The sequence below is a fragment of the Neofelis nebulosa genome, chromosome 1, assembly GCF_028018385.1.
Source record: "Neofelis nebulosa isolate mNeoNeb1 chromosome 1, mNeoNeb1.pri, whole genome shotgun sequence".
In the NCBI taxonomy this organism is placed as follows: Eukaryota; Metazoa; Chordata; class Mammalia; order Carnivora; family Felidae; genus Neofelis; species Neofelis nebulosa.
Window position 1 is genome coordinate 115,079,068 of NC_080782.1, and position 27,210 is coordinate 115,106,277.

Consider the following 27,210-nt stretch of genomic DNA (forward strand, 5'->3'; position numbering starts at 1 on the left):
TTGAAAAATTGCGGACATTTCTTAAGTCTCTATCAATCTACGCAGGTTCAAATATGTTTAGCCACTTATACTCAAGTTTAACTGGTAATTATCAAAAGCCCTTAATATTTATTAGCTCAAATAAAATTAAGAGTGAACTCCATTAAGTAACTGGATGGATATTTATACATTTCTGTACACTTATGCTTACCAAAGAAAAAAAATCTGTGAAGTACCCCAACTCTGAATTCATATTATGGTAGTTACAGAGAAAAAACTGAAGATAAAGCCAAATCAAAACAGGCACTGGACTGTCCAAGGGATACAGAGTATTTCTCCTACAGATGACAGTGCTAAGTCAAAAGCTTTTAATGTGATTTCTGTCTTGTAGAAAAAGGTAAAAGAAAAAAACACTCAGCAAAATTAGATGGAACTATAATGAATGGAGTGGAAAAATCTAAAGCCAAAAGAAAAAAAAAAAAACAAAACTCTTGTGTTCAAATCAGCAAAGGATAATGATATGCCTAGAATTAAAGTGCATGTTGGGGCGCCTGGGTGGCTCAGTCACTTAAGCTACTGACTCTTGATATTGGTTCAGGTCATGATCTCACGGTGGTGAGATAGAGCCCCATGTCAGGCTCTGCACTGGGTGTGGAGCTCGCTTAGGATTCTCTGTCCTTCTTCCTCCGCCCCTTCCCTGCTTGCACTCTTGCGCTCTCTCTCAAAAAACAAACAAAAAAAAAACAACACATCATTACCATGTCTGCAAAGCCAGAGTCCCTAAATAACGGAAAGAGTACATGGTCTTGACATTATGGGACAATTAACTAAAAGTAAACTTAATGCCTAAGAAAATTTGTCATATGAAAATTTTTGAAAATTTAGGGATGAATAAACACCATTTTGGGGAAAACAAATGACTTATTTATAGATGTTTTAAGTTAATAAAGGAGAATAAATTAACTAGAATATAGTTAAATTATTATATGCCTGGCACTCACTGTTAAAAAGCATACTATGATCAAAGTCTTAATTCTGTCTTATATTCTTAGTAAAAAACTAGGAATAGATAACATTAAGTGCAACCTAAAGCTTAAACAAAACACACTAGACCACTGCCTTGAAAGAATAGCATCCAATAGCTCAGTATCAATTTGAGAGTTCTCCTGAGGATTTATAGATGAGGGCCTATGTTAAATATCATTAATGAACCAGTTAAAATAAGGTATGTTTATTAAGTTTGGAAATTTTATTAGATTCATGATAGGTTGATTACATGCTGAGAAGAGTTTCAAAAGCTGCAGGACTATAGTGGTCATAAAAAGAAAAAGGAAATAAATCCTAATGACATAGAAACTGAAGGAGTTAGTGTGTCCATTGACAAATTTAACAGTTAAACAGTATTTAACAGATTATTGAAAATATTTTACTTCACTTATCTACTGGAGATATTGGTTTGGGATTCATTCATTCATTCATATTTTACAGAGAGAGTGAACGAGGTGGGGAGAGGGGCAGAGGGAAAGACAATCTTAAGCAGGCTCCATGCTTTGTGTGGAATTCAACACGGGGCCGGATCCCATGAACCATGAGGTCATGACCTGCGCCAAAATCAAGAGTTGGACACTTACCTGACTGAGCCACCCAGGCACCCCTGGGATTCTACATTTTTAAACATCATGGACTAAAATAACAAAGAAAAATCACTAGAATCCAACCAAACAACCAGTAGAAATTCTGATAAAGGAAGAAAAAAATATTTCATCCAAAGAGAAAATAAAGGAATAGGAACTGCCCTTACAAATAAAAATGACTAATATAAGGCAAATATCATACATTTTTTTTCAACCACTCAGCATTTATTAAGCAGCTATTATATATATGCCATGAAGACACAGAAATGAGAAATAGTAGGAATGGGATTAAACATTTGAATAAGTTAGCACTGAAGGGGTCTAGTGTCTATCCTTGGATAATCCTTAATGTCTGATGGTTCTAGAGATGGGCAGTGAGGCTCCAAAAATTTTTGAAATTTAAGCTCTATAATAAGCAGCATAGTATTTTCTTTCTTTCTTTCTTTCTTTCTTTCTTTCTTTCTTTCTTTCTTTCTTTCTTTCTTTCTTTCTTTCTTTCTTTCTTTCCTTTCCTTTCCTTTCCTTTCCTTTCCTTTCTTTTCTTTCTTTCTTTCTTTTCAATATATGAAGTTTATTGTCAAATTCGTTTCCATACAACACCCAGTGCTCATCCCAAAAGTGCCCTCCTCAATACCCATCACCCACCCTCCCCTCCCTCCCACCCCCCATCAACCCTCAGTTTGTTCTCAGTTTTTAACAGTCTCTTATGCTTTGGCTCTCTCCCACTCTAACCTCTTTTTTTTTTCCTTCCCCTCCCCCATGGGTTTCTGTTAAGTTTCTCAGGATCCACATAAGAGTGAAACCATATGGTATCTGTCTTTCTCTGTATGGCTTATTTCACTTAGCATCACACTCTCCAGTTCCATCCACGTTGCTACAAAAGGCCATATTTCATTCTTTCTCATTGCCACGTAGTATTCCATTGTGTATATAAACCACAATTTCTTTATCCATTCATCAGTTGATGGACATTTAGGCTCTTTCCATAATTTGGCTATTGTTGAGAGTGAGCAGCATAGTATTAACACCAAAGGTAGAAATTTCCATCGAGTAAGAGTCATGATGGAGGCAAAGTAAAAGTATTTTCTTAAACTATAAACAACTGGGAGACAACTACATTAAGTGGTCTATAAAGGTTTATTTGAGAAATGAAGAACAAGAACCATTTACCTGAATCCATGGCTCAGCTAAATCTTTGTAAGCAGGAGGAATCTGCTGAGTTCCATAATGAGTAAGGTTAAAATTGCTCTCCTGGCTCCTTCGTTGTGATCCAGCCAAAGGCTGCTGCTGTATGGTTTGCTGCTGTGCAGCTCGCAGGGAAGAAGGGGAATCCACAGGGCTTGACAACTCATGGCTAATTGAAAATTAACAAAACCTTGTTAAAAATAATTAACAGATTTAAATAACATTTAGGGAACATTTTAACTTTTTATTAGATACGTCCAAATCATTAATTCAAAACTGTTACCTGTAGAAATCGTGAGATCTCCATTTAGACCTACAAAGGGGACATATTAAAGGTTCTCTATTTCTTCTACATTCTTCTGCCCCTGAAAAATTAAAGGGAAGAACTTTACAGAAATATAAATGCTTAACATTAAGTAGTTATATATAATAATTGTTGCTCGTGGCTAGTATAGGTTTATATTGAAAGAACCTCAAAAAACAACCTGATCAGGTATTTACCTAGAAGCAGGCAAACACAGTAGGTTAAATTTTATTCTGATGCACATACCTCTTGCAAATGCTGTTTTTTTAGTTACAACATGTATTTTGCTAACTATTTTTCAAAACATTCTGCCCACTTGATTACCTGGTAATGTTATTTCAAACTTGCTTTGATGTTACCCTGTCACGCCTGCCCAGGTCTTCTACCTCTTCACCTCCATGTACACTTCAAGACCAGAATCATGTTTCTAATTCTGTGCACTCCTTCCATTACTACATGTATCACACTATGTTACATTTCTTTGCTCACACAGCTCATCTCTTAAAGGATCCTAAACTCCAATTCATTGAAAACTTTACCTAAGGGCCTAGATATACTTCTTTTCTTCTCTCCCTAGTCTCCACAAAAGTCATGTTAAAATCCTAAATAATACAGTTGGCTCATAGAGCAACTATTCTGAGTGAGCAGGGGGAGGAAAGAGCCACATACAGATTGACATGCAGTGGTGATGCAGCTTGTTCCTGCAGCCGTCTTCACACACAGTAAGACTTTCTTCATCAAGCATGCCCAACAAGCAAATAGGACACATCTGTTCCTCCTCATCTTTGATACTGTAAGGAAGGGGAAATGAAAGCATTAAACAGAAAAGAATATAATACAGAATTAATGGCATAGCTAAAAACAGTTTTGGATTCTTTACAATATGAAAAAATAGAAATTCTTGTTAGGAAATCTTGCATACAACTATTTGAGAAATTTATTTTTCCTATTAATTAGTAGAGTAACTTTAAGATTTTGAGTTAAGCTTTCCTTGCTATGAGTATAATTCAGTATATAAACTATAATCTTAAGAGACCCATGTAGCCCCCAGATTCTGCTGTTCCTGAAAAACTGGTCTGAATGAGTGATAGTAAAGTAACAATTTCCTAAAAAATGTTCCTAAAAGCTAAACAGGTCTAGCAAAGTCAGGATGCATGATTCCTCAGGTGAAGGCATACTTACTAGTCTCTCTCCCTCCTGACTATCTGCCCCTTTTCTTTATCTCCTTTCATAATTATGGAGCTACATGGAGTGGGGAAATGCTGTCAAATATGCATGCAGCAATGACAAAAATTAACAAATATTGGAGAAATTATTTATACAACAATCTATAATAAAAATATTAATGGCAAAGATGATCCCAGCTCAAGTAACTTTTCAAATTACACCGAAATTAGCTTACTCAAAAGATTTAGAAAAAAAAAAAATTCCACAATTCAGTCCCACTGCAAGTATAACTTACTACTGAAATGCTTTTCTGACTTAAAAAAAAATTCCACCCTGGAATTTTTCTGCTCATCTTTTTACAGTATATATTTTGTAAACATTATTTAGATCATTTATCTATAGAGATGTACAATTTCATATTCTACTTGTTACTAAACTCTTCATATACATAGTAAAAATTTAATGGTGGCATCATTTTCCACTGAGTAGATAGATCTAACTACATAAGCATTTATTTATTGTTGGACAAAAGTTGTTTCCGTATTTTCACATTTTAAGACATAAGGAGAAACCTCTTTGTGCCCACTTCTACATTTCTGATTTTCTTTTCTTTAGCAGTTTTTTCAGGAGTCAAGCCATGTGAGTAGAGAGCAGATATTAGCATACTACAAGGGGATCAAATTAGCCTGTGCCAGCTTTTGTAAACAAAGTTTTTTTTGAACACAGCCATCCCCATTCATTCACATATCTTCTATGGGTTTTTCAGCTACAAGGGCAGAGATGAGTAGTTGTGACAGAGACCCAGTGAACCTTAAAGCCCAAAGTATTTAAAGTATAAAAAAGTGTAATAATGCCACTTATTGATAACCATTAAAATTTTTGGTCATTATAGTGTGTATGTACCCATAATACCCTTTATATATATACAAATTGCGTTCATGCATGACATACAGCATTACAACCTAGATTTTGTTTCATGCCATTCAGTATTCTTCAGAAGCATAATTTTAACGGCTGCATGAACTATTCCTAATATGGGTATACCTTAACCACTCCCTTGCTCAATGTTTAAGCTATTCTCAATTTTTCACAATACTGTGACAGTCATATATATAAATCTTGTGCATTTCTCAGATTAAAATTTTTTTCTTAAAAAAAGGTACATTTACTGGATCAACAAACACATTTAAAAAATCACATTTTTTTTTTCCAGAAAGGCTATATAGCACTTGACATACAGTGAAGCAAATCCTTACACAAGAACTGAATGGTCTTTATTACAAAGTCTCTAAATTAATCTGATACCTTTTTTTTTCTTTTAATGACCATTTTCTTAGTTATCAGGTTAACTAAACCATTTTCATGTTTGTTTCAATTTTTTTTTTAAGTTTATTTACTTATTTTGAAAAAAGAGAATCCCAAGCATGCTCCACACTGTCAGTGCAGATCCCAACATGGGGCCTGACCTCAAGAACTATGAGATCATGAACTGAGCTGAAATCAAGAGTCAGGACGCTTAACCAACTGAGCCACCCAGGCACCCTATGGAATTCTTGTGTCAATACTGTCTTCATGCCCTTTGCCACTATGTACTGGGACCTTAGGTTCCTGTTTGCAGCTTTAATTTTTTTGGTAAAGTTTTTAAAGTATATTCCAATTGTCCTAATTGTTTTTTTACTGTTTCCTATATAATTTAAAATTAATACAATGCAATCAGGTTTCCGGATAAGTTCCTTTTTATTTTAGTCTTTAGATATAAAAATTTGTGATTACATAAAACATAACCTACTTAGCAACACAGTATAATCTCAGTAAAATCTAGATTATAGCTTCTGTGGTTTCTCTGCATGGATACATTAATCCAAATGAATTAATATCCATAGTATGGCCAGCCCATATTTGGAAGGTACCTTTGTTTATTTTAGAGAGAAACTTTCTAACTTAACTTTGGCTACCTGGTTTTAAACATTTTTTATTTTTTCCAAAATAAAAAGCTACAGGAATGTCAACCAAAAGGAGAAAGGGTCCAGAATAAGTTTGGGTCAGGAAGCTTGAGAAATAAAATTCATTCTTTTCATCTGTTTAGAAGAGATAAGTAGTAAGAGAAAGAGTTCTGAACTAAAAGTCAAGATGCTGAGTTTCTGGTTCTGCCTTTGCTCACCTGAGTGGCATGACCTCTTTTGGCTTCACTTATCATGGAACCACATAAACTAGAAATCTCTAATTCCCAAAAAGCTTGTAAAACTCTATGATTCTAAAACAAATTCATTTAACCAAAAATAAGGAAATTCAAACATTTACTTTTCCTACAGGTGAAAAAACTGGTCTCTCCATTTTTCACAAATCCCTTGATCTGATTACTTTCTATTTGTGAATTTTGAAGTAGATACAATACGTAAAAAACTGATGGATGAAGATGGGATTTAATCACTTAGACCCGTGCTTCTCAAACAGGTGCCTCAGGAACACATAGGAGGTGCCCTTTTAAGAAAAGCAGCACTCTTTTCTGGAGTGATTTAAAAAACTCATTTTTGAGGCTTCGGAGGGAAGATGGCGGCGTAGGAGGACGCTGGGCTCACCGCGTGTCCTGCTGATCACTTAGATTCCACCTACACCTGCCTAAATAACCCAGAAAACCGCCAGAGGATTAGCAGAACGGAGTCTCCGGAGCCAAGCGCAGACGAGAGGCCCACAGAAGAGGGTAGGAAGGGCGGCGAGGCGGTGAGCGCTCCACGGACTGGCGGGAGGGAGCCGGGGCGGAGGGGCGGCCCGCCAGCCAAACAGAGCCCCCGAGTCTGGCTGGCAAAAGTGGAGGGGCCTGACGGACTGTGTTCCGACAGCAAGCGTGACTTAGCGTCTGGGAGGTCATAAGTTAACAGCTCTGCTCAGAAAGCGGGAAGGCTGGAGGACAAATGGAGGGAGAGCTGCTGAGCCCCCGGACGACAGAGCTCAGTTTGGTGGGGAACAAACGCGCTCGCCAGCGCCATCTCCCCTGCCCATCCCCCAGCCAAAATCCCAAAGGAAACCAGTTCCTGCCAGGGAACTTGCTCGCTCCGCGAAAACACCCAACTCTGTGCTTCTGTGGAGCCAAACCTCCGGCAGCGGATCTGACTCCCTCCCGCTGCCACAGGGCCCCTCCTAAAGTGGATCACCTAAGGAGAAGCGAACTAAGCCTGCCCCTCCCGCCCCCGTGCACCTTGCCTACCCACCCCAGCTAATACGCCAGATCCCCAGCACCACAAGCCTGGCAGTGTGCAAGTAGCCCAGACGGGCCACGCCACCCCACAGTGAATCCCGCCCCTAGGAGAGGGGAAGAGAAGGCACACACCAGTCTGACTGTGGCCCCAGCGGTGGGCTGGGGGCAGACATCAGGTCTGACTGCGGCCCCGCCCACTAACTCCAGTTATACACCACAGCACAGGGGAAGTGCCCTGCAGGTCCTCACCACTCCAGGGACTATCCAAAATGACCAAACAGAAGAATTCCCCTCAGAAGAATCTCCAGGAAATAACAACAGCTAATGAACTGATCAAAAAGGATTTAAATAATATAACAGAAAGTGAATTTAGAATAATAGTCATAAAATTAATCGCTGGGCTTGAAAACAATATAGAGGACAGCAGAGAATCTCTTGCTACAGAGATCAAGGTACTAAGGAACAGTCACGAGGAGCTGAAAAGCGCTTTAAACGAAATGCAAAACAAAATGGAAACGACGACACCTTGGATTGAAGAGGCAGAGGAGAGAATAGGTGAACTAGAAGATAAAGTTATGGAAAAAGAGGAAGCTGAGAGAAAGAGAGATAAAAAAATCCAGGAGTATGAGGGGAAAATTAGAGAACTAAGTGATACACTAAAAAGAAATAATATACGCATAATTGGTATCTCAGAGGAGGAAGAGAGAGGGAAAGGTGCTGAAGGGGAACTTGAAGAAATTATAGCTGAGAACTTCCCTGAACTGGGGAAGGAAAAAGGCATTGAAATCCAAGAGGCACAGAGAACTCCCTTCAGACGTAACTTGAATCGATCTGCACGACATATCATAGTGAAACTGGCAAAATACAAGGATAAAGAGAAAATTCTGAAAGCAGCAAGGGATAAACGTGCCCTCACATATAAAGGGAGACCTATAAGACTCGTGACTGATCTCTCATTTGAAACTTGGCAGACCAGAAAGGCTTGGCACGATATCTTCAGTTGCTAAACAGAAAAAATATGCAGCCAAGAATCCTTTATCCAGCAAGTCTGTCATTTAGAATAGAAGGAGAGATAAAGGTCTTCCCAAACAAACAAAAACTGAAGGAATTTGTCACCACTAAACCAGCCCTAAAAAACTCATTTTTACATTAAACCCAATACGGAACTTGGAAAAGAAAGATAACGGACAAGAATTTTTATAATACTAGAGACTTGAAAAATTTTTCACACTGGTCATTTTAGGCTATATCCTTCAGTATTGTATGTTCATTCTTATCAGCTAGGCAATGAAAAAGTTTGAGAAGTGCCATAGATTTTAAATAGTAATTGTGATTAATGGCTACTGTATCTCTTAATTACAATTGATTAGTCTGTTTCCAAGAGTATCCTTGGGCTCTCACAAGTAAAACAGCCTGTAATGAGGATTCCCTGAAAAGATCTATGAAAGAAGTAGTGATGTCATACAATTTAGAGATCCTGCATTTCAAAGTGATTTTGGAAAACTATTTGCCTTGTATATAATTTGTTAATAAAACTATAGACATATTTTTTACACAGTGCTGCACCTTCATTATCTGCAAAAGAGTGATAAAACCTACCTGATGAGGTTAGCCTATGAACAGAATAAGACAACGTATTAGATGCTTGGCACAAAGTAATGATTGATAAACAGTAGCCACTTATATTTATACTTGCCACTTGATTTTTCTTGTGAAATGACTCTACTATATTCTGATATTTAAGGTGCCATTTTTCAACAGTGTGGTTTTTCAGGACGAGAAGTCCACATATATATATATGCATATATATGTGTGTATACACACACATGCTCAGATGATCTATGTTGTTTACCCTTGATTTTAACTTCAATGCCAAGGTTCAATAGGTCAATTACTTTAGAGCAGCTTAACAAGTAGGTATAAAAAATTACCTCTAAAATTAAAAAGTAACACTAGATTAATGCTTTTAATTCCTTAAATAGTACTAACCTGTTTTCTGAACTAGATGTAGAAGTACTAGATGATGACAATGTATGAGAATTTGACATGCGTGAAACAAACTTCTGGATGGTGTTACGAGATGGAGCTTTGATCCTTGAGCTACGCCTACTGTGATATTTCTGGAACAAACTTTCAACCTAACATTGAAAAAAAAACAGTAACAATGATATTCATGCCATAATAACATGTAAAGAATTCTATAGAGGTTGAATTATTTGTCTTTTATTTCATAAGTTTTTCACAAAGCCAATTTAAGAGCTTCAAAATAACAGCAGGTCAGTGTTCACATTCTTTTCAGTCTGGAGGAAAAAGTCAATAGATTATAAGAGATAAGGCTCAAATAATTCTTCTGTGTCTTTATAACTTCAAAATGACTCCTCATGGAGAAGTGTCAGGAATGAGCCGTAAAAATTTATTAACAATTTTACTCTAAGGTACTTATTAAAAATTACCTCAAAATTCTTTAAAGTTTTTCTCCATAACATTGGGTCTGAAGGTTCTAGTTGAAACACCCGGAGCATAACAAATAACAGATGGATACAAAATGTTCCACGTCCACAGCTGCAGTTCTAGAGAGTTAAAAGAGAACTTATGGGTTAACAAATCTCTGGCTCTATTAGAATTCCTAAGATGATCACTTTTTTTTTATATTTCCAAGTTTAACAAAGTTTCTATTTGCTTCATTATTATTATGTAAGATATATAAGGATAAGCAAGAAAAGTCTATGAACTAATCTCTTATTTTTGGTAAATTTATTAAATAGATCAAATCTGTATTCTCAAGTAGAAACCTTCACAAATACATTAAATAAAAATGTTTATCAGCCCAAAATATTTTTTAAACTCACTTTAGTTTAATGAAGAGAAATAAGTCATCTAAACTTAAGAAGAACAGATACTAATAAACTGTAGAATGGTGAAAGATCCTACCTGAGGCCCAATAAACACCCGGTATTTATTGTCTGGGCTGTCTCCTCCAATCAGGAAAGAGTTGGGTCCTATTTGTTGCAGTAAGTACAGCCTGGCCCGCATGACTTTGTTTACACGGCGGTTTGTCTCCTCAGGGCTGTATGGTGAGAAGCCATCCGGGGAAGGAGCTCTTCTAGGTGGTGTGATTCTCCCGCTCTGAAACTTCACAACATTGTTTTTGTATTAGGTAAATTGCTTACTTCTTGATAAGAAACACTTACCTTAAAAAAAAGGTCGTATCAGATGGCCATGTGGCATTTTATATTCTGAAAAAATGCTCCCAAATATAATGGGACAAAATGCATATTGCAAATGCTTTTATTTGACATACTCATCACAAAGAAACTTCTAAAATCACAGTCATCCCTATAAATAATGATAAATATCTGGCCAAGTGAGACAACCATGTGATAATTTTACAAATTGTAAGTATTTGAGTTCTTTGAAGAGTATTATGTAAACCAAGATGGAAAGCATAAAAATTCACTTAGAAGCAAGCACAATGACTTGTTTCTAGTGATAAAAATTAAATATCCAGTTTCCTCACTTCCACTTAAGGTGTTACCAAATGCTCTTTTGCAAGAGCATATAAATGCTGCCATGCAATTCCTCCCATGGTGCAGTCTGTAGAGAACTAATGGCAAGTGACTTTCCCCAGATTAAGACATCTCACCAAAGGCTGATAAAACTTCTCCTGTGGTGAGGGTGACATATACCACTCTCATTCTACCTCACTGATTCCCCTAGAACTTGGTCTTTCCATCAGTGGTCAGTGGGAATTCTAATTCTTTTTGACACCTAATTTAATCGTTAAAGATAATAAATGTTGGTGAGAACATGAAGCATTAGAACCGTGCTTGTGGGGAAATAAAATGGTACAGCTCCTATGGAAAACATGACCCGGCAATTCCACTTCTAGGTGTAAACCCAAGAGAAGTGAAAAGTTATGTCCACCCAAAGATTCATATACACATGTTCACAACAGCATTATATATATAATAACCAAAGAGTGGAAATAACCCAAATGTCCATCAACTGATGAATGGATAAGCCAAATGTGTATATCCACACAAAAGAATGTTATCTTCTATAACTTAAAAGTATAGTACTTCTGGGGTGCCTGGTGGCTCAGTTAAGCATCTGACTCTTCATTTCAGCTCAGGTCATCATCTTGCAGTTCGTGAATTTGAGCCCTGTAACCACAGTGACAGTGTGGAGCCTGCTTGGGGTTCTCTCTCTTTCCTTCTCTCTCTGCCCTTTCCCAGCTCTTTCTTGCTCTCTCTCAAAATAAATAAACTTAAAAAAAATGGAGTACTTTTAAACATAAAGAGAAGTAGGTGTATCAGAAATTAGTTTTGAATGTTAAACAACAAAAAAGAGGAAGAATGATATGGCACAATGAATACTTTGTGTTAAAATATGAATGCACATGGCAAAAATTCACACACTGATAATTAAAAAAATTTTTTTTTAATGTTTATTTATTTTTGAGAGTGGGAGCAGGGGAGGGCAAGAGTGAGTGGGGAATAGAGGATCTGAAGCAGGCTCCATGCTGCTGACAGTAGAGAGACCAATGCGGGGCTTGAACTCATGAATAGTGAGATCATGGCCTGAGCTGAAGTCGGATGCTTAACTGACTGAGCCACCCAGGTGCCCAATGCACACACTGATAAGTAAACACAGTTTGTGGGGGAAAACAAAACTAAAACAAAGAGAGTATGGATACAACTTATATGATGCTGTGTGAAAGAAGCCAGTCACAAAAGACCACATATACTGCATGACTCCATTTACTATATATGTAATGACCAGAAAAGGCAAATTATATATAGAGTCAGAAAGTACATTAATGGTTGCCTAGGGCTGAGGATAGACTGCTCATTTGGTCTGGGGTTTCTGGGGTGATGAAAATGTTTTAAAGTTGACTGCTGTGATGGCTATAACTCTGAGTAGACCAAAACCAAGGAACTATATAACTTAAACAGGCAAACTGTACTGTATAGGAATTATATCTCAATATAGCCATTATTTTTTAATAGGCAGTTATTAAAAAAAAGAAAAGTACATGTGTACATGCTATATGACCTAAGTATTCAGACTATGGATTTGCTCACAGATGTGCAAAATGATGTATGCCTAAAAAGTATGTTTGCATACGTTTTTTTAGTAATGAAAGTGAAGAAGGAATATAAATGTCCATTAGTATGAAGTTCATTAAACTATGATTTATCCAGATAATGAAATGCTAAGTTGCTGTTAAATGAGGGGTAACTTTGACATCTATCCTAAAGTGGGAGAGGGCAGGGAAAATGTAATTTGTATGTACTCGTGGTAGACTTTTACTTTGATGGCCCCTATGAACCACACCGCCCAGTACTTGCACCCTTGTGGAGTCCCCCACCACACTAATTCTGGGTTTGCAACTGGCATGTAACTACTTTTGGGCAATAAGGCATTAGGATATAAGGCAGCTTTATAAGAACTTCCACACTGGACTTGCCCTCCTGATACACTTTTTTTTTTGCTTAACAGAAATCTGCTTCACAGTTTCAGAGGTTAGAAGTCCAAGAGCAGATGTCAGCAGGGTGGATTCCCTCTTAGGACTGTGAGAGAAAATATGTTTCATGTTCTCTCTTACCTTGCAACACTTGGTGTTGTGCTGTGAGAACGAAAGAGATGTCAGCAGCCCCCAACTGTTCTAGCATCCCAGCTGAAACACCAGATATGGGAGTAAGGAAGCATTTTGGATATTCTAACTTCCACAGATGCCATGAGGAACAGACAAAAGTCACTCTTGCTGAGCTCCACCTAATTTGCAGATTCATGATTGTTCTTATTTTAAGTTTTGGTTTTTTTTAATAGCTCATTTAAAGGTGTGTCAACATAAAGCCAATAAATACTGGTAGGTATCTTGGGCTTTAATGTGAAAAGATTCACTTAAAATTTACTTCTGGAAGGATTTATATGCAAATCTCCCCTTGGTAGGCATGACCTTAATCATTCTACCATTCACTCATTTGCTCTTCAAGTTTAGAAAGTCAATTTTAACTTGCATTTTGCCACTAGAGGTCTCATTCTTTCATTTTCTCTCTGGAAGCTATCATTTTGTAAATCTCTTTGATGTCTGATTTAAAATAGAAGACAGCTGGATTCTCATTGATGCTTCTGCATTCAGTCTGCTGTGATACTATGTTCTGGTTAAAGTACATGAAGAAAATGTGGCTTTACAAATATATGTAGCTGGGAAAGGTATTGTAAAAGACAGTAATTATGAACACTCTTTTTTGATACTACTCCAAAAAAGTGGTTTCTTTTTTTTTTTATTTTTAAAAAAAAAATTTTTTTTTCAACGTTTTTTATTTATTTTTGGGACAGAGAGAGACAGAGCATGAACGGGGGAGGGGCAGAGAGAGAGGGAGACACAGAATCGGAAACAGGCTCCAGGCTCCGAGCCATCAGCCCAGAGCCTGACGCGGGGCTCGAACTCACAGACCGCGAGATCGTGACCTGGCTGAAGTCGGACGCTTAACCGACTGCGCCACCCAGGCGCCCCCAAAAAAGTGGTTTCTTAAAGGAGACTGTGATATGGAATCTGAAACCACACCAACAAACTTTTCCTACTGTTACACATTAAAATCCAGATGGTATATCTCACACAATTTGAATGGATCATTTACCTAAGGATGGTTTTGTTTCATCCTGCACTGGTCATCAGGAAAGTACTGGTTCACTAAGTTATGCAGATCTCTCAAATGTTCACACATTTCACTGTGCGATATATATGGAAAAAAAAAATCACAGTTGATAAAATCACTGATCTCATTAGAAAATTCTTTTAAGGATTGGGAAACTGTCAAGCTGACAGTGGTAGATAGTTTTCCAAAATTCTAATTTTTGCTTGAAATCTCAAATTTTACCACTGGTGAAAAAACATTTCCGTTGCCTTCCTTCAAGTTCCTTCCTTCACTTAACTAGTCTTAAGGAAAATGCCAAATACCCAAGTGAAGAATACATTTTCTATTGTCACAGCTTTAATTCAGGTGAATGCACCAGCAGCTTTACCCACCAATTTAAATGTTAATGCAGTGAAAGGGGCAAATAACATCTCAGTTTTATTACCAAATTTGCTTTGAGTTAACGGATCCACAGAAAAGGTCCCAGGACCTTCCCTCTTCCCCCAATGTAGGGCTTGTGGACCATACTTTGAGAAGTGCTGCTTTAACAGATGTCTAGCAATATTTTCTGTGTTACAGATGAATCTAAAAATTGTAGAAACTTAACATGCTTGTTGAAACATTAACTTACAGGTACGGGGGAGACTCTCTTTCTCCTTACTCCTGGAGATTCAGATTTCACTGTGCGGCCCGCCGGGGAGCTGCCGGGAGAAGGACTGCGGCGGCCCTTGGGAGCTGGTGAAGTGGTGCTTGCCTGGCTTTCTCCTGGAGACTCAGCTGCCAAGCTGTGAGTTTCAGAACCGTCTCCTTTAATAGGGATTGGTTTTACCACCTAAATTAAAATTCCAATATTCTCATTACTTAAAAATATAAAAAATAAGTAAATTTGAACACAACAGACTAAGAGATGAACTCAAGTTTTTCATCACACAATATTATACAAATATAACAGACAACATATCAACTTTTATTTAGTCTTACTTCAAATGATATAAATGTAAGACTTTTTACCCACAGATTTCATTAACGTAGGCTTTATCACTAGTTAAAATGTTATTATGTAATTTTAGAAATTTAGCATTATCTGTTATGTGCTCTAAATCACTTAACATTAAAAATCAACAATCACAGGTTAGTAAACAAATGTGAAAAATAAGCACTTATACCTTCTACAGTTAACTTATTCAACTAGATTAAAGTAGATGTTTTTTCATTTCTATTGAGAAAATGCAGGATCTTGAAAACAATAATGGGAGTAATTTATGTGCCCAAATAGTCTAATCGATACAAAACCATTTTGCCTTTTTTTTTTTTTTGCAATGTTATGTTACAATAGTTTAGACATATATTTCAGAATCACCAAAAGAAGCTAGATATTTAAAAGATCAATCTCTCAAGCACAAATGCAGGCTGTAAAACCTGCTATTTCTCAACAGACCTAATCTAGCTATGACCAAAAGGCCATACACTGTAGCCTTAGCCAACCATCCCCACCTTCCTTCCACTACTCTTCTACTGTTCTACTAGCCAGCTGCTGTGCCTACCACACACGCCTAACCTGGCCTTGTCCTGCACTCTCACTCCCACTCTCCCTTCTAATCCACATCTCTAGCCTGCAGCATACCAGGTAGCATACCTTCACCTGGTGAAAACACCCAGCTTTTAAGGCTCGGTTAAAATCCTACCTTTAACAAAAGTGCCCTTAACTCTGTCAGCCTGACATTTTTCTTCTAAGTCATCATTGCTTTCTGCCCAGTCCACACATTTGGTGTATACTCACAAACTGTTCTGTGGTATTTCATACCTTTATTTTTATTTATAAGTTGCATTTTCACAACTGGAGATATTTATACCTCACTTATATTTCAAGAAGGATCTGATGTAATTTATATAAGACATAATAAACACAATCAGATTTCCCAAGTAGACTATAAACTTTTTTTTTTTTTAATTTTTTTTTTTCAACGTTTTTTTATTTATTTTTGGGACAGAGAGAGACAGAGCATGAACGGGGGAGGGGCAGAGAGAGAGGGAGACACAGAATCGGAAACAGGCTCCAGGCTCCGAGCCATCAGCCCAGAGCCTGACGTGGGGCTCGAACTCACGGACCGCGAGATCGTGACCTGGCCGAAGTCGGACGCTTAACCGACTGCGCCACCCAGGCGCCCCAAGACTATAAACTTCTTAAGGGTAATATGAAATCTGTAAACTGTAACATACAGGGTAGTATAACTGTGCTAAGGACTACGTGTCAAATGTCTTATTCCACACATCTCTTCCCTCTTTAGCTCTGTCTTGTATTTAAAGATTTGCCAGAAAGGGGACAGTGAGAAAAACCAAAATTTCATCTTAGAAAATGGAATGTCCTTAGTTTATATGTAATAAAGGATTGGCTTTATTGGCTTCTTTTTAAAAAGTTGTAATTTCTGCTTTATGGTATTCTCAAAAGATTTAGACTCTCCACTAGCACAAGGAGCTCCAGAAAGCAACACATTCAAATGGCTTTACCTACTCAAAAGTTCTTTGTAGTAACTTGGTAGAAATTTACTCCCTTCTATAAGTTATTTCAATAGAACTTTTGCTTTTCTAAGATAAATTCCTGATTTCTTCATCTTTATCCTCTGACATGATTACTAAAACAGTGAGGGGTTCTCGCCATACTACTTCCTATGAAAAACAAATGGAAGAAATGTGGAAGCTCAGCTGGAAAGGAAAGGACTCATGAGTAACACAGCTTGAAAAGCTGGTAGATAAAGGAACAATTAAATATATTCTATATTGGCTCCATGGGTAAACACCAGTAGGTAGAACGTGCAAGACAACACAATGATGAGGGATGTCTATGTGGCTATCAAGCACTTGAAATATGGCTAATGTGGCTGAGGAACTAAATTTTTACTTTATTTACATTTAATTAATTTCAATTTGAACTTAAATAGGCAAGTGGGATGAATGGAGAGCTAGCTGGTCATTTGGCAAGGGTAAAGGTCAAGGGTTTCAAATGTCAAGTGAGTAGCTTGCCCAATAACTTTTATGATTATGCCCACCATCCCTTTGCCTACCCCAAACCTAATCAATCTTAACTTATCTTTGTTTATAAAGGACAAAAAACTTGCTGATACAGGCTGATACGGGATCACTTAACAATTGAGGTCTATCTCCTTTGTAAGAATGAGAAGCACATTTCATAGTATTTGTATACCTTAAAAGAGAATAACCATGGCAAAAGATGGAGTATGACGTTCTCTCCTAATCCTAGTAATCTAGGTTTCTTTCCTCAAACCCTGGGCATCTTTTAAATTTACCTCAAACTCTATGAGGCTATTCAGTTTTTGCTTTCCTGGATGATTTCTGGAACTCAGATCTTTGGATCCTATCTTAGAGAGAGAACATTAGAAAAATTGCTTTTCTTTCTTAAAATACAGTATAAATCTCTACCAAAAGGATTTTAGACACTGACAGTAGGGGGCAGTGTTGCTTTAAGCATTAGCTACCCAATCCTACCAGTTCAGTTTCTAGAACAATTTAAGGTGCTTAATGAGCATAGTTTTAGCTATGTTTTATTCCAAGTGGCTAGAATGTTAAGCAAATCAAATAACTGCACTTAAAATCAAGAAGAAAAAAAAGCTTACAAGAGGATCTACTTATGCTTAATTTCCCATCTCTTCCTATGCTTTCTTCCTTATAGCAGGTAAACAGACACTTACCACAGGGCCCCTCCTATTTCTTCTCTCCAGCCACTCGTGCTTCCAGGCTGGCATACAGGTTGCCTTCAGTTTCTCCCTGATCATTCGTTCTTCTGGGCGATCGTCCATCTTATGCAACCCCTTGAGAGTTTCTTTATTCTCCATCTCGCGACTAAAATGGAGGGAGCAATAAGAAGGAGATTAGTATATAAAAAATTTCCAAGAATAAATAGTATTTTATATTTTCAGTGGACATGTAACTAAAAAGGTAACTGCTAAAACCTCAAACGATTTAAGCCAAGTATGAAAGAAAGTGTCACTGTGAATCGTATATACTCTGTTTTTCAATGTTGTATGGTAATGTGAGTGTAATAGTGCCTTTAAAAAGAAAAGTTCTATTTAGAAGGTGCAGGCTTACTAATACTACTAACACAGACCTTTGTTTACAGGTAGTTAACAAAATGGATCCCAAGACATTAAGTACTGCATTAAGAAACACATTCATGAAGACTGCACTGCTTCCATTTATACCACTCTCACATACTTGAAGTATTTAACAGACAAATATTTAGAAGAGCATTTTACTACTCTAGGATTTCCAATAACTTAAGGATTTCCAATAATTTAAGTAAATATAGATAGAATCTGGTGGATATGCTCATTTTCTGAAAAAAGCTAAATCAATATTTAATAAGCTAAGTGAAACCTAACCACATCTTCTATGATCTCACAATATTTGTTCAAAGCCTAAATGATTAGATTTGTATTCTTGTAACATTATTTCCACATCACAGTATTGGGGACACTCCATATATAAAATGTAAAAATTGGTACAAACATGTGACCTTTACTCCATAATATACTGTGGAGTTATCAGAATAAAATAATCTGTAAGCTAGTAATTTTTGAAAATTAATCCTAAAAGGCTCCTAAAATTATTTAGCCTTTAATAGGTAAAGCATCCACTAATTTCAAATACACTTATATCCACATGCGGATATATACAACAGATACAATATACATATGCATGGATTTTAAAACCTGATTCATAAGGAAACAGTTAAAGCATTTGCACTCTGGGAGAAGTAACAATTTAAAAAATACTAATCAGCTAAGTTCAATAACTATTTTGGAAATTCTATAAAGCTACAGAACTGATTTTTCTACATAGATAGGAAAAGGAAATACTCAAGGAAATACCAGAGATGATAGCTGCAAGCTTACTAAAAAGTGAAATGCAAACTCCTCTAGGAATTTTCCAGATAATTACAACCACAGAGCAGCAGTATCTTCAGAGAACCAGCAAAAACTTAAAACTAAATATGCACTAGAAAGTAAATGGTTAACTGGTTTTCCTAAAGCATCAATTCTGGAGGGGAGTGGAAATCAACAAGTTAAACATCCCTGTGCAGAGACTGGTCTAGAGAGTTTTAGGAATGCAAAGAGTACAAAGCATTTGAAAACTTGCAAATCGGCATTAAGAGCACATAGTAGAGTATTCCCATCACATGGTATAAAAAAGCTGTCCAAAAAAAAAAAAAAAAAAAAAAAAGAGGCTACCTGAGAAGAAAAAAGGTAAAGGAAGGAAGGAAAGGAAGGAGATTCTTTTTTTTACTTAGAAGTGCCTGGCTGTTTTTCCTGCTCTAATTATAGTATAAAATGTAACTTTTGGGGTATATAAGAGAAGACTAGAGAAGGAGGGAGGAGAGGGAAAGGAAGAGAGGAAAGAAAGGGAAGGAACAAGAAAGAAGAAAAGGAGAGGAGAGTGAGAGAGTAGGGGGTGGGGAGAGCTAAGGGAAGGAAAAGGCAGGGGTAGAGAAACGTTTTCACAAAATTTCATCCTGTTCAGTTACTACTTACCCAGGGAAGCTCAGATTTACAGGCAACTGAATTTATGGGCTGACTGCATACCAAAAATTCACTTACAATTCTCTAGTTTGAAAAGCAAACACTTTCCCCTCCAGTAACAACGTTGCAAGGCGTGGCTAGGTTCCCAGGCTAGTTCTCAAAAAATAAGTCACATGGCAGAACTGCAGTACATTTTACACCAGAAGCTCCTGCACTCCCAGACAAGAGAGCTTATCTTCCCTTTGGTCCTAAATGTCTCTCCTCCCCCACATTTGTTTTAGGAGTATCTCTTCTCCATTCTGTATTTTCAGTGTATCTCTCCCAGGAACCCACCAGAAGACTCTCCCTGTCTAAACACCTCTTCCTGGAAGATGTGGCCTCCTTAAAGTTGGCATGAGTTGCCTCTTTCCTTTTTGCTTGTTTGAAAATACTGTAATTATTTAAACCAATTTCTCAATAAATAATAGGGAATGAGCAAACTGGTAGTTCAACTTTTACATACATCTGTTTCTTCAGAACAAGGGAGTGAAATAGAAGTGCTGGGTCAGACCATACACAAATTTAAGATTCCTGATAATACTGGCAAATTATCTTCAAGAAAATGTATCTTCCATTCACAATCCCTCAGGTCAAGTTGCCATCTTAGCTGGTCTGTACTAACAGACTCCTAAGGGGGCTTCTTCACTTTGAATCTTACTCCAGTCCAGGTTTCACAGAGCAGCCAGGGTCACTTCCTCTATTAAAACCCTCCAGTGGTTTGCCCCTGGGCTTAGATTAAAATGTTTAAAAGGTCCACTGTGGCTATGCACCATGTGGTCTTATCTCAACTGAAAATCACCTAGACCTCTACCCCACCCTTGTGTTTCTTTCACTGTCTAAAAAACTCCAACATCTTTCCTGCTCAAGACTTCTGCACAGACTTTTGCAGAGCTATTAGCACAAAGGCTGATGCAGGGCTTGAACCCATGAATCCGAGATCAGGACCTGAGCCAAAGTTGGACACTCAACCCAGTGAGCCACCCAGGTGCCCCTTAATGTTTATTTAACTTTGAGACAAGAGAGTGTGAGTGGGGAAAGGGCAAAAAGAGAGGGGGACAGAATATCTGAAGCTGGATCTGTGCTGACAGCAGAAAGCCCGATTTGGGGCTCAAACTCACCAATCAGGAGATCATGACCTAAGCCAAAGCTGGATGCTCAACTGACTAGGCACCCAGGCACCGCCCCCACCTTGTTCCATTTTTTGACAGCACTGTACTTTTCCTTTAAAGTACTCATTGCAATTTGCAAACCTATTTCCCGATCCCCCATCAAGAACTATAAACTCTATGAAGGCAGGGACCAGTGTTTTATCCATCATTATATATACAACATCTAACAATGTCAGGCTTATGATAGGTATCAAAGCATATATTAAATGAATAATCATGTATTAACATCTTTGACAGCCCTAAGAACCTTCCTAGTTTTAAAATTTAATGACTACTCATGTTATTCTTTTTATAGTTCTGTTTTTAATTAAGACTACAGTTGCAGTTTAGATGTTATTTAGTAGAGCAATTTTTGTTGTTCCTAAATTAATCTGTAAATATAAACCAAAATATTCTAATGTCTTCATAAATAATTATATATCATTAATTATAAAATGTGTATTTTTCACATTTTAGTATCTCTGAAATCTGAATGCCTCTTACAATCAAATGTTGTAATTTATGGCAGGGTTTATATAAAATAATGGTTCCGGGCGCCTGGGTGGCTCAGTCGGTTAAGCGGCCGACTTCGGCTCAGGTCACGATCTCGCGGTCCGTGGGTTTGAGCCCCGCATCAGGCTCTGTGCTGACAGCTCAGAGCCTGGAGCCTGTTTCAGATTCTGTGTCTCCCTCTCTCTCTGCCCCTCCCCTGTTCATGCTCTGTCTCTCTCTGTCTCAAAAATAAAAAAATAAAAAAAAAAAAACGTTAAAAAAAAAAATAATGGTTTCATTTACAACCAATGGGATCTTAGCTTCAATGAAATATACAGTAAATCCTAATTCTACTGACTAGGAAAAAAATCATGTGTGTATGGATAGAGAAGTCATGTGTCTTATCCAATTAACATTATAGCTATAATAATATTAAATCTTAATCTTAAACCCACAAACTAATCTAAACAGATAGTTGCTAAATCACCAGGAGATTAGAGGGCCTCTAATTCATTTTGGTTAAACAAGAGTGTTCTGGAGAGTTATTTTTGACCTAGTACCTACAACCAATACCTGTTATTTTATCTAAAGTAATAGCTTGTATATTTCTGACTCTTTGACAAAACAAACATAATGTATTTTGGGAAAGTATTTTGAAGACTTTAAAAATAAATGAAATTTTAGCCAGACAAATATGAGAAACTTAAACACTGTTACAGATTAAGCTTTATCTTCCTTTCCTGTTTATTTAGAAAACATGAGGTTTCTTGCTTTTTTTGGTTCTAAACATTCCTCAGAATAAATTTGTGATCAATCTAGAGTGTCAGAGAACCTTTCTCTTCTGAGGTTAGGCTTCTTGTTCTAGTCTCTTTCTAGAGACAGAATTTACCTGCTAACAAATGAAATGGTTCAGTGGCCCCTTCTTAATGAAGCCATTTGGTCCTTTCTTTATCTGACCTCCCACGGTACCAGCTATTATTAAATGGACCGTCACTCTTATAGATGTCCTCTCCCTTAACTTCTAGATGATTTTTTCCTCTTTCTGCTTCTGACTCTCTGACCTCACTGGTATCATATACTAGACCCTCTTCCAGGAGCCCCTTAAATACTAGTCACTGCCCTCTTCTCAATACTCTCTTAAGTACACCAAGATATTTCATACCTCTCTGCTACTGCAGATGGTTTTTTTCTCCTGACAGAACCACCCTATCATCTTACATGCCTTCATCAAGAACTTCCTACTCCCACTCTACAGCAGTTGCCACTCCCTCCCACCATGTCAATATTAATTATAATACAGCATAAAGTCCAGTATTGGTTTAAGTATCTGCTTCCCTCACCACACTAGGAGCTCTTCTGGGACAGACCGCAACATCATACTCATTTTTGTATCCAGGCAAATGCCCTGGACAAGCCACAAAAGGCACCCAACTAGAAGCCAGGGCACCTATCTAGTCATAGCCACCTCCCCTTCCGTAGTGTCTGATGCTCAGGGGCACTATGGTTTATAAACGTGAATCCCTCCAGCAGTCACATTTGGCCAGTGCAATAATTTGCCCTCATCCAAAGACCCTCTATACTAGATGGCATTGTTATATTTTAACCAGATCTGCCCACTGTGGGAGTTTAAAAGATACATGGATGTGTCACTATAGGAAGAATGGCACCAAAATAGAGAAAAAGAGCAAAGCAGTAACTAGGAACAGTGAGACAAAATAAGGGAGAGCAAAGAGAAATTAGAAGGAAGATGAGGTCAGCGATGGAAGGATGGAAAGAAGCAATGAAAATAAACATGAGAGTTGTACCTGGGTCCCCTGATATGCTGTTACCCGGTAAGAGCTACTTTTACACTTCCCTGGGTGGTGAATAACCAAGTTCTCCAAAGGCTGCATGTGTTCGCTGCAATGGAGGAAACTTCATGGGTCCTTTTTACATTGTACTGAAATAGACCCCATAATCTCTCTCTTCCCTGCATCCCCAAAGAGTCTGACTACAGCACTAACACAGCTCATTGCTCTGGCACACAGAGGATATTCGAAAAACACTCAAAAATAGAATCCTACCAAGTTAACTATAATTTTTAAAAGCTATTTCTTAAATAGTTCATTTTTAGCATGGAAATATGTTAGTCAACTAGTAATATGGAGAAGTAATGGCCAGACATACGTCATAATAGAAAAAGTTAATGTTACATGACAGGCAAGGTGTTAGGTGCTTTATATATATTTACAGGTACTTCACCCTCCCAATAACCACATGAGGTCATTACCATCTGAGGCTTGGAGAGGCAGGCTTACAAGCCTGGGGTCACACAACATATAAGGAGCAGGACCAGGATTTAGACCCTGGTCAATCTGACTCTGACTGCTATGGCAGGTCACTGTCAATTCTGATTTTGTTTTCACAATGAGTCAATGCCAGGTATCTGTGCTATTTATCTATTTGATAAGAATACAAAGAAGTTTAAACAAGTTTTTACAATGGTGACTAAGAATTCAAAAGCTCATTAATTCTCTTCATTAATAGAGCATTTCACTGTAATAGGAGTATATAATGATTATATGAAACCTTTCTGGAAATTAAGGGGTTTAACTTTAGTATATATGAAGATTGTCAAACAGTTCACATTATGGATAACTTTATATAGAAAGAATCTTCATTCTTTCAGTATCCAAGGAATCTCACAGAACCCTGGAAATACACTGAATTATTTGGGACAGGCACAATTAAGAGCCACACAACTGAGGTCTGCTTGGGAAGTTCTCATAAGAGTGGGAAGTTCTCATAAGAGTAGGAATTCTTATGCTAAAACCCACAGACTTTGTTACCAAGGGGAGAGGAGAGTAAGGGAAGAACCCCCTTCCAAAACAAAACTAGTCTGTTGTGGGACCCTTAAAATTTAAGTTTCCAAGTAAAGGTCAAGAGAAGGAATGACTTAGGTAAGACTGGGGAGAGAGTCTGGTGAAGCATATGGCTAACAAAAGAGGCTAACAATCCCTTAACATCGACAGGGCACTGCGCTTACAGTTCCACATGGGTCACCTCAGTCAATTCCCAAGACCTGGAACTTTTATTATCCCATTGGCAAAAAAACAAAAACAAAAACAAAAAGCCAAGGAGGTTAAGTAACATCTCCAAGGTGATAAAGTCTATATGTGAAGAATACAGGATTTAAACCCACATATGAATGATTCCACAGTCTCTTATATCCTATAGGGCAAAAAGAAAATGATTACAAGTGCTTAAAATTTGTTGACCAAGATATGAGGCCAAAATATCTGTAACAGCTCTATTTTCCCATGAGATAATTTCTTGAGAGATGTGGGCTGCTACTGAGGAGGAAAGATCAAAATCAATGGCCAGTCCAACCTTTCCGTCTTTTTTTTTTCCATCTTCCAGCATTTATAACATATCTAATTTTACATAAGAAATAATATATAAAAATGGCTCATGTTATGAAAATTAGTCCCCAAAAGATTTTACTCATGTTCAGTAATATATGAACCTGAGAATGATGGCACAAGTCCTACTGATTTACAACAAGAAATAGGCAATTGCTTTTTTTTTTTCTATACAGAGTAAACCTTTGTCACAACAAAGGTCTACTGATTATTTATTTTTTGGTTTATTTATTTATTTTGAGAGAGAGAGGGAGCAGGAGAGAAGCAGGGAGAGGGAGAGAGAGAGAATCCTAAATAGGCTCTGCACTGTCAACGCAGAGGCCAACGTGGGGCTTGAACTCACGAACCACAAGATCATGACCTGAGCCAAAATCAAGAGTTGGATGCTTGGGGCACTTGGGTGGCTCAGTCAGTTAAGTGTCTGACTTCGGCTCCAGTCATGACCTCTTGATTTGTGAGTTCGAGCTCCATGTCGGGCTCTGTGCTCACAGCTCAGAGCCTGGAGCCTGCTTCGGATTCTGTGTCTCCATCTCTCTCTGACCCTTCCCTACTCAGTTGCATGCACTCGCTCACTCTCTCAAAAATAAGCAAACATTAAAAAAAAAAGAGTTGGATGCTTAATCAACTGAGCCACCCAGGCACCAACCCCCCCTACTGATTTGTTAATGTGGGTATGGCCATGATATAACCAGTTTTATATTATGTAGAATTTCTATCAGAAGTCTTTGTGGGGGAGGGGGTTCCCACCTGGGTAGCTCAGTTAAGCATCTGACTCTGATTTCAGCTCAGGTCATGATCTCACTGTTCGTGGGTTCAAGTCCCACAACAGGTTCTGTGCTGATAGCATGAAGCCTGCTTGGGATTCTCTCCTTCTCTCTCTGCCCCTCCCCTGCTTGTGCTCTTTTTCTCAAAATAAATAAATAAATATTAAAAAAGAAAGTCTTTATGGGGGGAGACAGCTATTTCTAGTATTGTACAAATCTTATTTAGTCCTTTGAGTGACACAGGCACAGAATCTCACTTTCAAAAAGCCCGTATTCTGGTCAATAACATCAAGAGTTAAATAATATGGAGGCCAAAGATCAAAGACAGTAATACAACTTATTGTCAACAATGATTATAAGCAGTTTAATACCACCTTAGTGATTCTGATGGATTCATATTTATAAATTATTCCAAAAATGCTAAAAATATATGCTAAATATATGCTAAAAATAAACTGCTAAAAATCAGTTTATCTGACCTCATGGATTAGTTTCAACCAAACTGTCACTCCATTTGAATTTTAAGATTAAAATTTAAGCAAAATTGACAAGATTTGGAAAAGTTGAATGTGGTATAGACACATGAAGAGTATGTATGAAATTAACCAAAATTAAACCAATAGAATATATTAATGGGTAATCATACTGCAGTCATTTGCTCACTAGCTAACTTAGGCCAACCTAGACAAGAAAAGTGCAAGTGCCTTTTCTGGCACCTCCTGTCTCTGGCACCTCCTATAGCTACGAACAGAGCACTCAGAGCAACATATGTCGTGGGCTCCATAAACAATTGCTGATTCAGAGTCAGAGTAGCTGGTTATCACTTCTAATAAACAAATACCTAGGAAATAACACTGTGCAGATACTGTACCCAGCAGATACACACAGCCTATTTAACTCATAACTTGTCCCAAACAATTTCAAAGAGAACAAGAAGAATATTCAAAAGCTTTTTTAAAAAACTTATTTACTGTTTAATTTCCATCCAAGTTAGTTAGCATATTTTGCAACAATGATTTCAGGAGTAGATTCCTTAATGCCCCTTACCCATTTAGATCATCCCCCCTCCCACAACCCTTCCAGTAACCCTCTGTTCTCTATATTTAAGAGTCTTTTATGTTTTGTCCCACTCCCTGTTTTTATATTATTTTTGCTTCCCTTCCCTTATGTTCATCTGTTTTGTATCTTAAATTCCTCATGAGTGAAGTCATGATATTTGTCTTTCTTTGACTAATTTCACTTAGCATAATACCCTCCAGTTCCATCCACATAGTTGCAAATGGCAAGATTTCATTCTTTTTGATTGCCAAGTAATACTCCATTGTGTGTGTGTGTGTGTGTGTGTGTGTGTGTGTGTATACCACATCTTCTTTATCCATTCATCCATCCATGGACATTTGGGCTCTTTCCATACTTTGGCTACTGTCAATAGCGCGGCTATAAACCTTGGGGTGCATGTGCCCCTTCGAAACAGCACACCTGTATCCCTTGGATAAATACCTAGTAGTGTGATTGCTGGGTTGTAGGGTAGCTCTATTTTTTTTTTTTTTTTAATTTTTTTTTTCAACGTTTTTTATTTATTTTTGGACAGAGAGAGACAGAGCATGAACGGGGGAGGGGCAGAGAGAGAGGGAGACACAGAATCGGAAACAGGCTCCAGGCTCGGAGCCATCAGCCCAGAGCCTGACGCGGGGCTCGAACTCACGGACCGTGAGATCGTGAC

General features: G+C 37.7%; 1 protein-coding gene and 1 long non-coding RNA gene across 7 annotated transcripts in view; one reads left to right on the forward strand and one right to left on the reverse strand.

Moving 5' to 3' along the window:
• LOC131512944 (uncharacterized) overlaps positions 1-15,009 on the forward strand; it is a 61,211-nt gene extending 46,202 nt beyond the window's left edge. Inside the window, exon 4 of one of the 2 annotated variants that reach the window (XR_009262396.1) lies at positions 14,743-15,009. This is a non-coding gene — a long non-coding RNA (uncharacterized LOC131512944). Of the gene's footprint in view, positions 1-242; positions 697-14,742 lie in introns of those variants that run through there. The other variant, XR_009262397.1, reaches the window with a different exon arrangement.
• MAP3K1 (mitogen-activated protein kinase kinase kinase 1) overlaps positions 1-27,210 on the reverse strand; it is an 85,616-nt gene that overhangs the window by 16,821 nt on the left and 41,585 nt on the right. For all 5 annotated transcript variants that reach the window (XM_058732110.1, XM_058732136.1, XM_058732118.1 and 2 more), the window contains exons 2-9: positions 17,817-17,967; positions 14,741-14,941; positions 10,397-10,597; positions 9,919-10,035; positions 9,455-9,603; positions 3,772-3,893; positions 3,082-3,163; positions 2,784-2,967 (exon numbers count right to left, since the gene is read on the reverse strand). In XM_058732110.1, the coding sequence (XP_058588093.1) occupies positions 2,784-2,967; positions 3,082-3,163; positions 3,772-3,893; positions 9,455-9,603; positions 9,919-10,035; positions 10,397-10,597; positions 14,741-14,941; positions 17,817-17,967 (1,207 nt within the window). The remainder of the gene's footprint in view (positions 1-2,783; positions 2,968-3,081; positions 3,164-3,771; positions 3,894-9,454; positions 9,604-9,918; positions 10,036-10,396; positions 10,598-14,740; positions 14,942-17,816; positions 17,968-27,210) is intronic.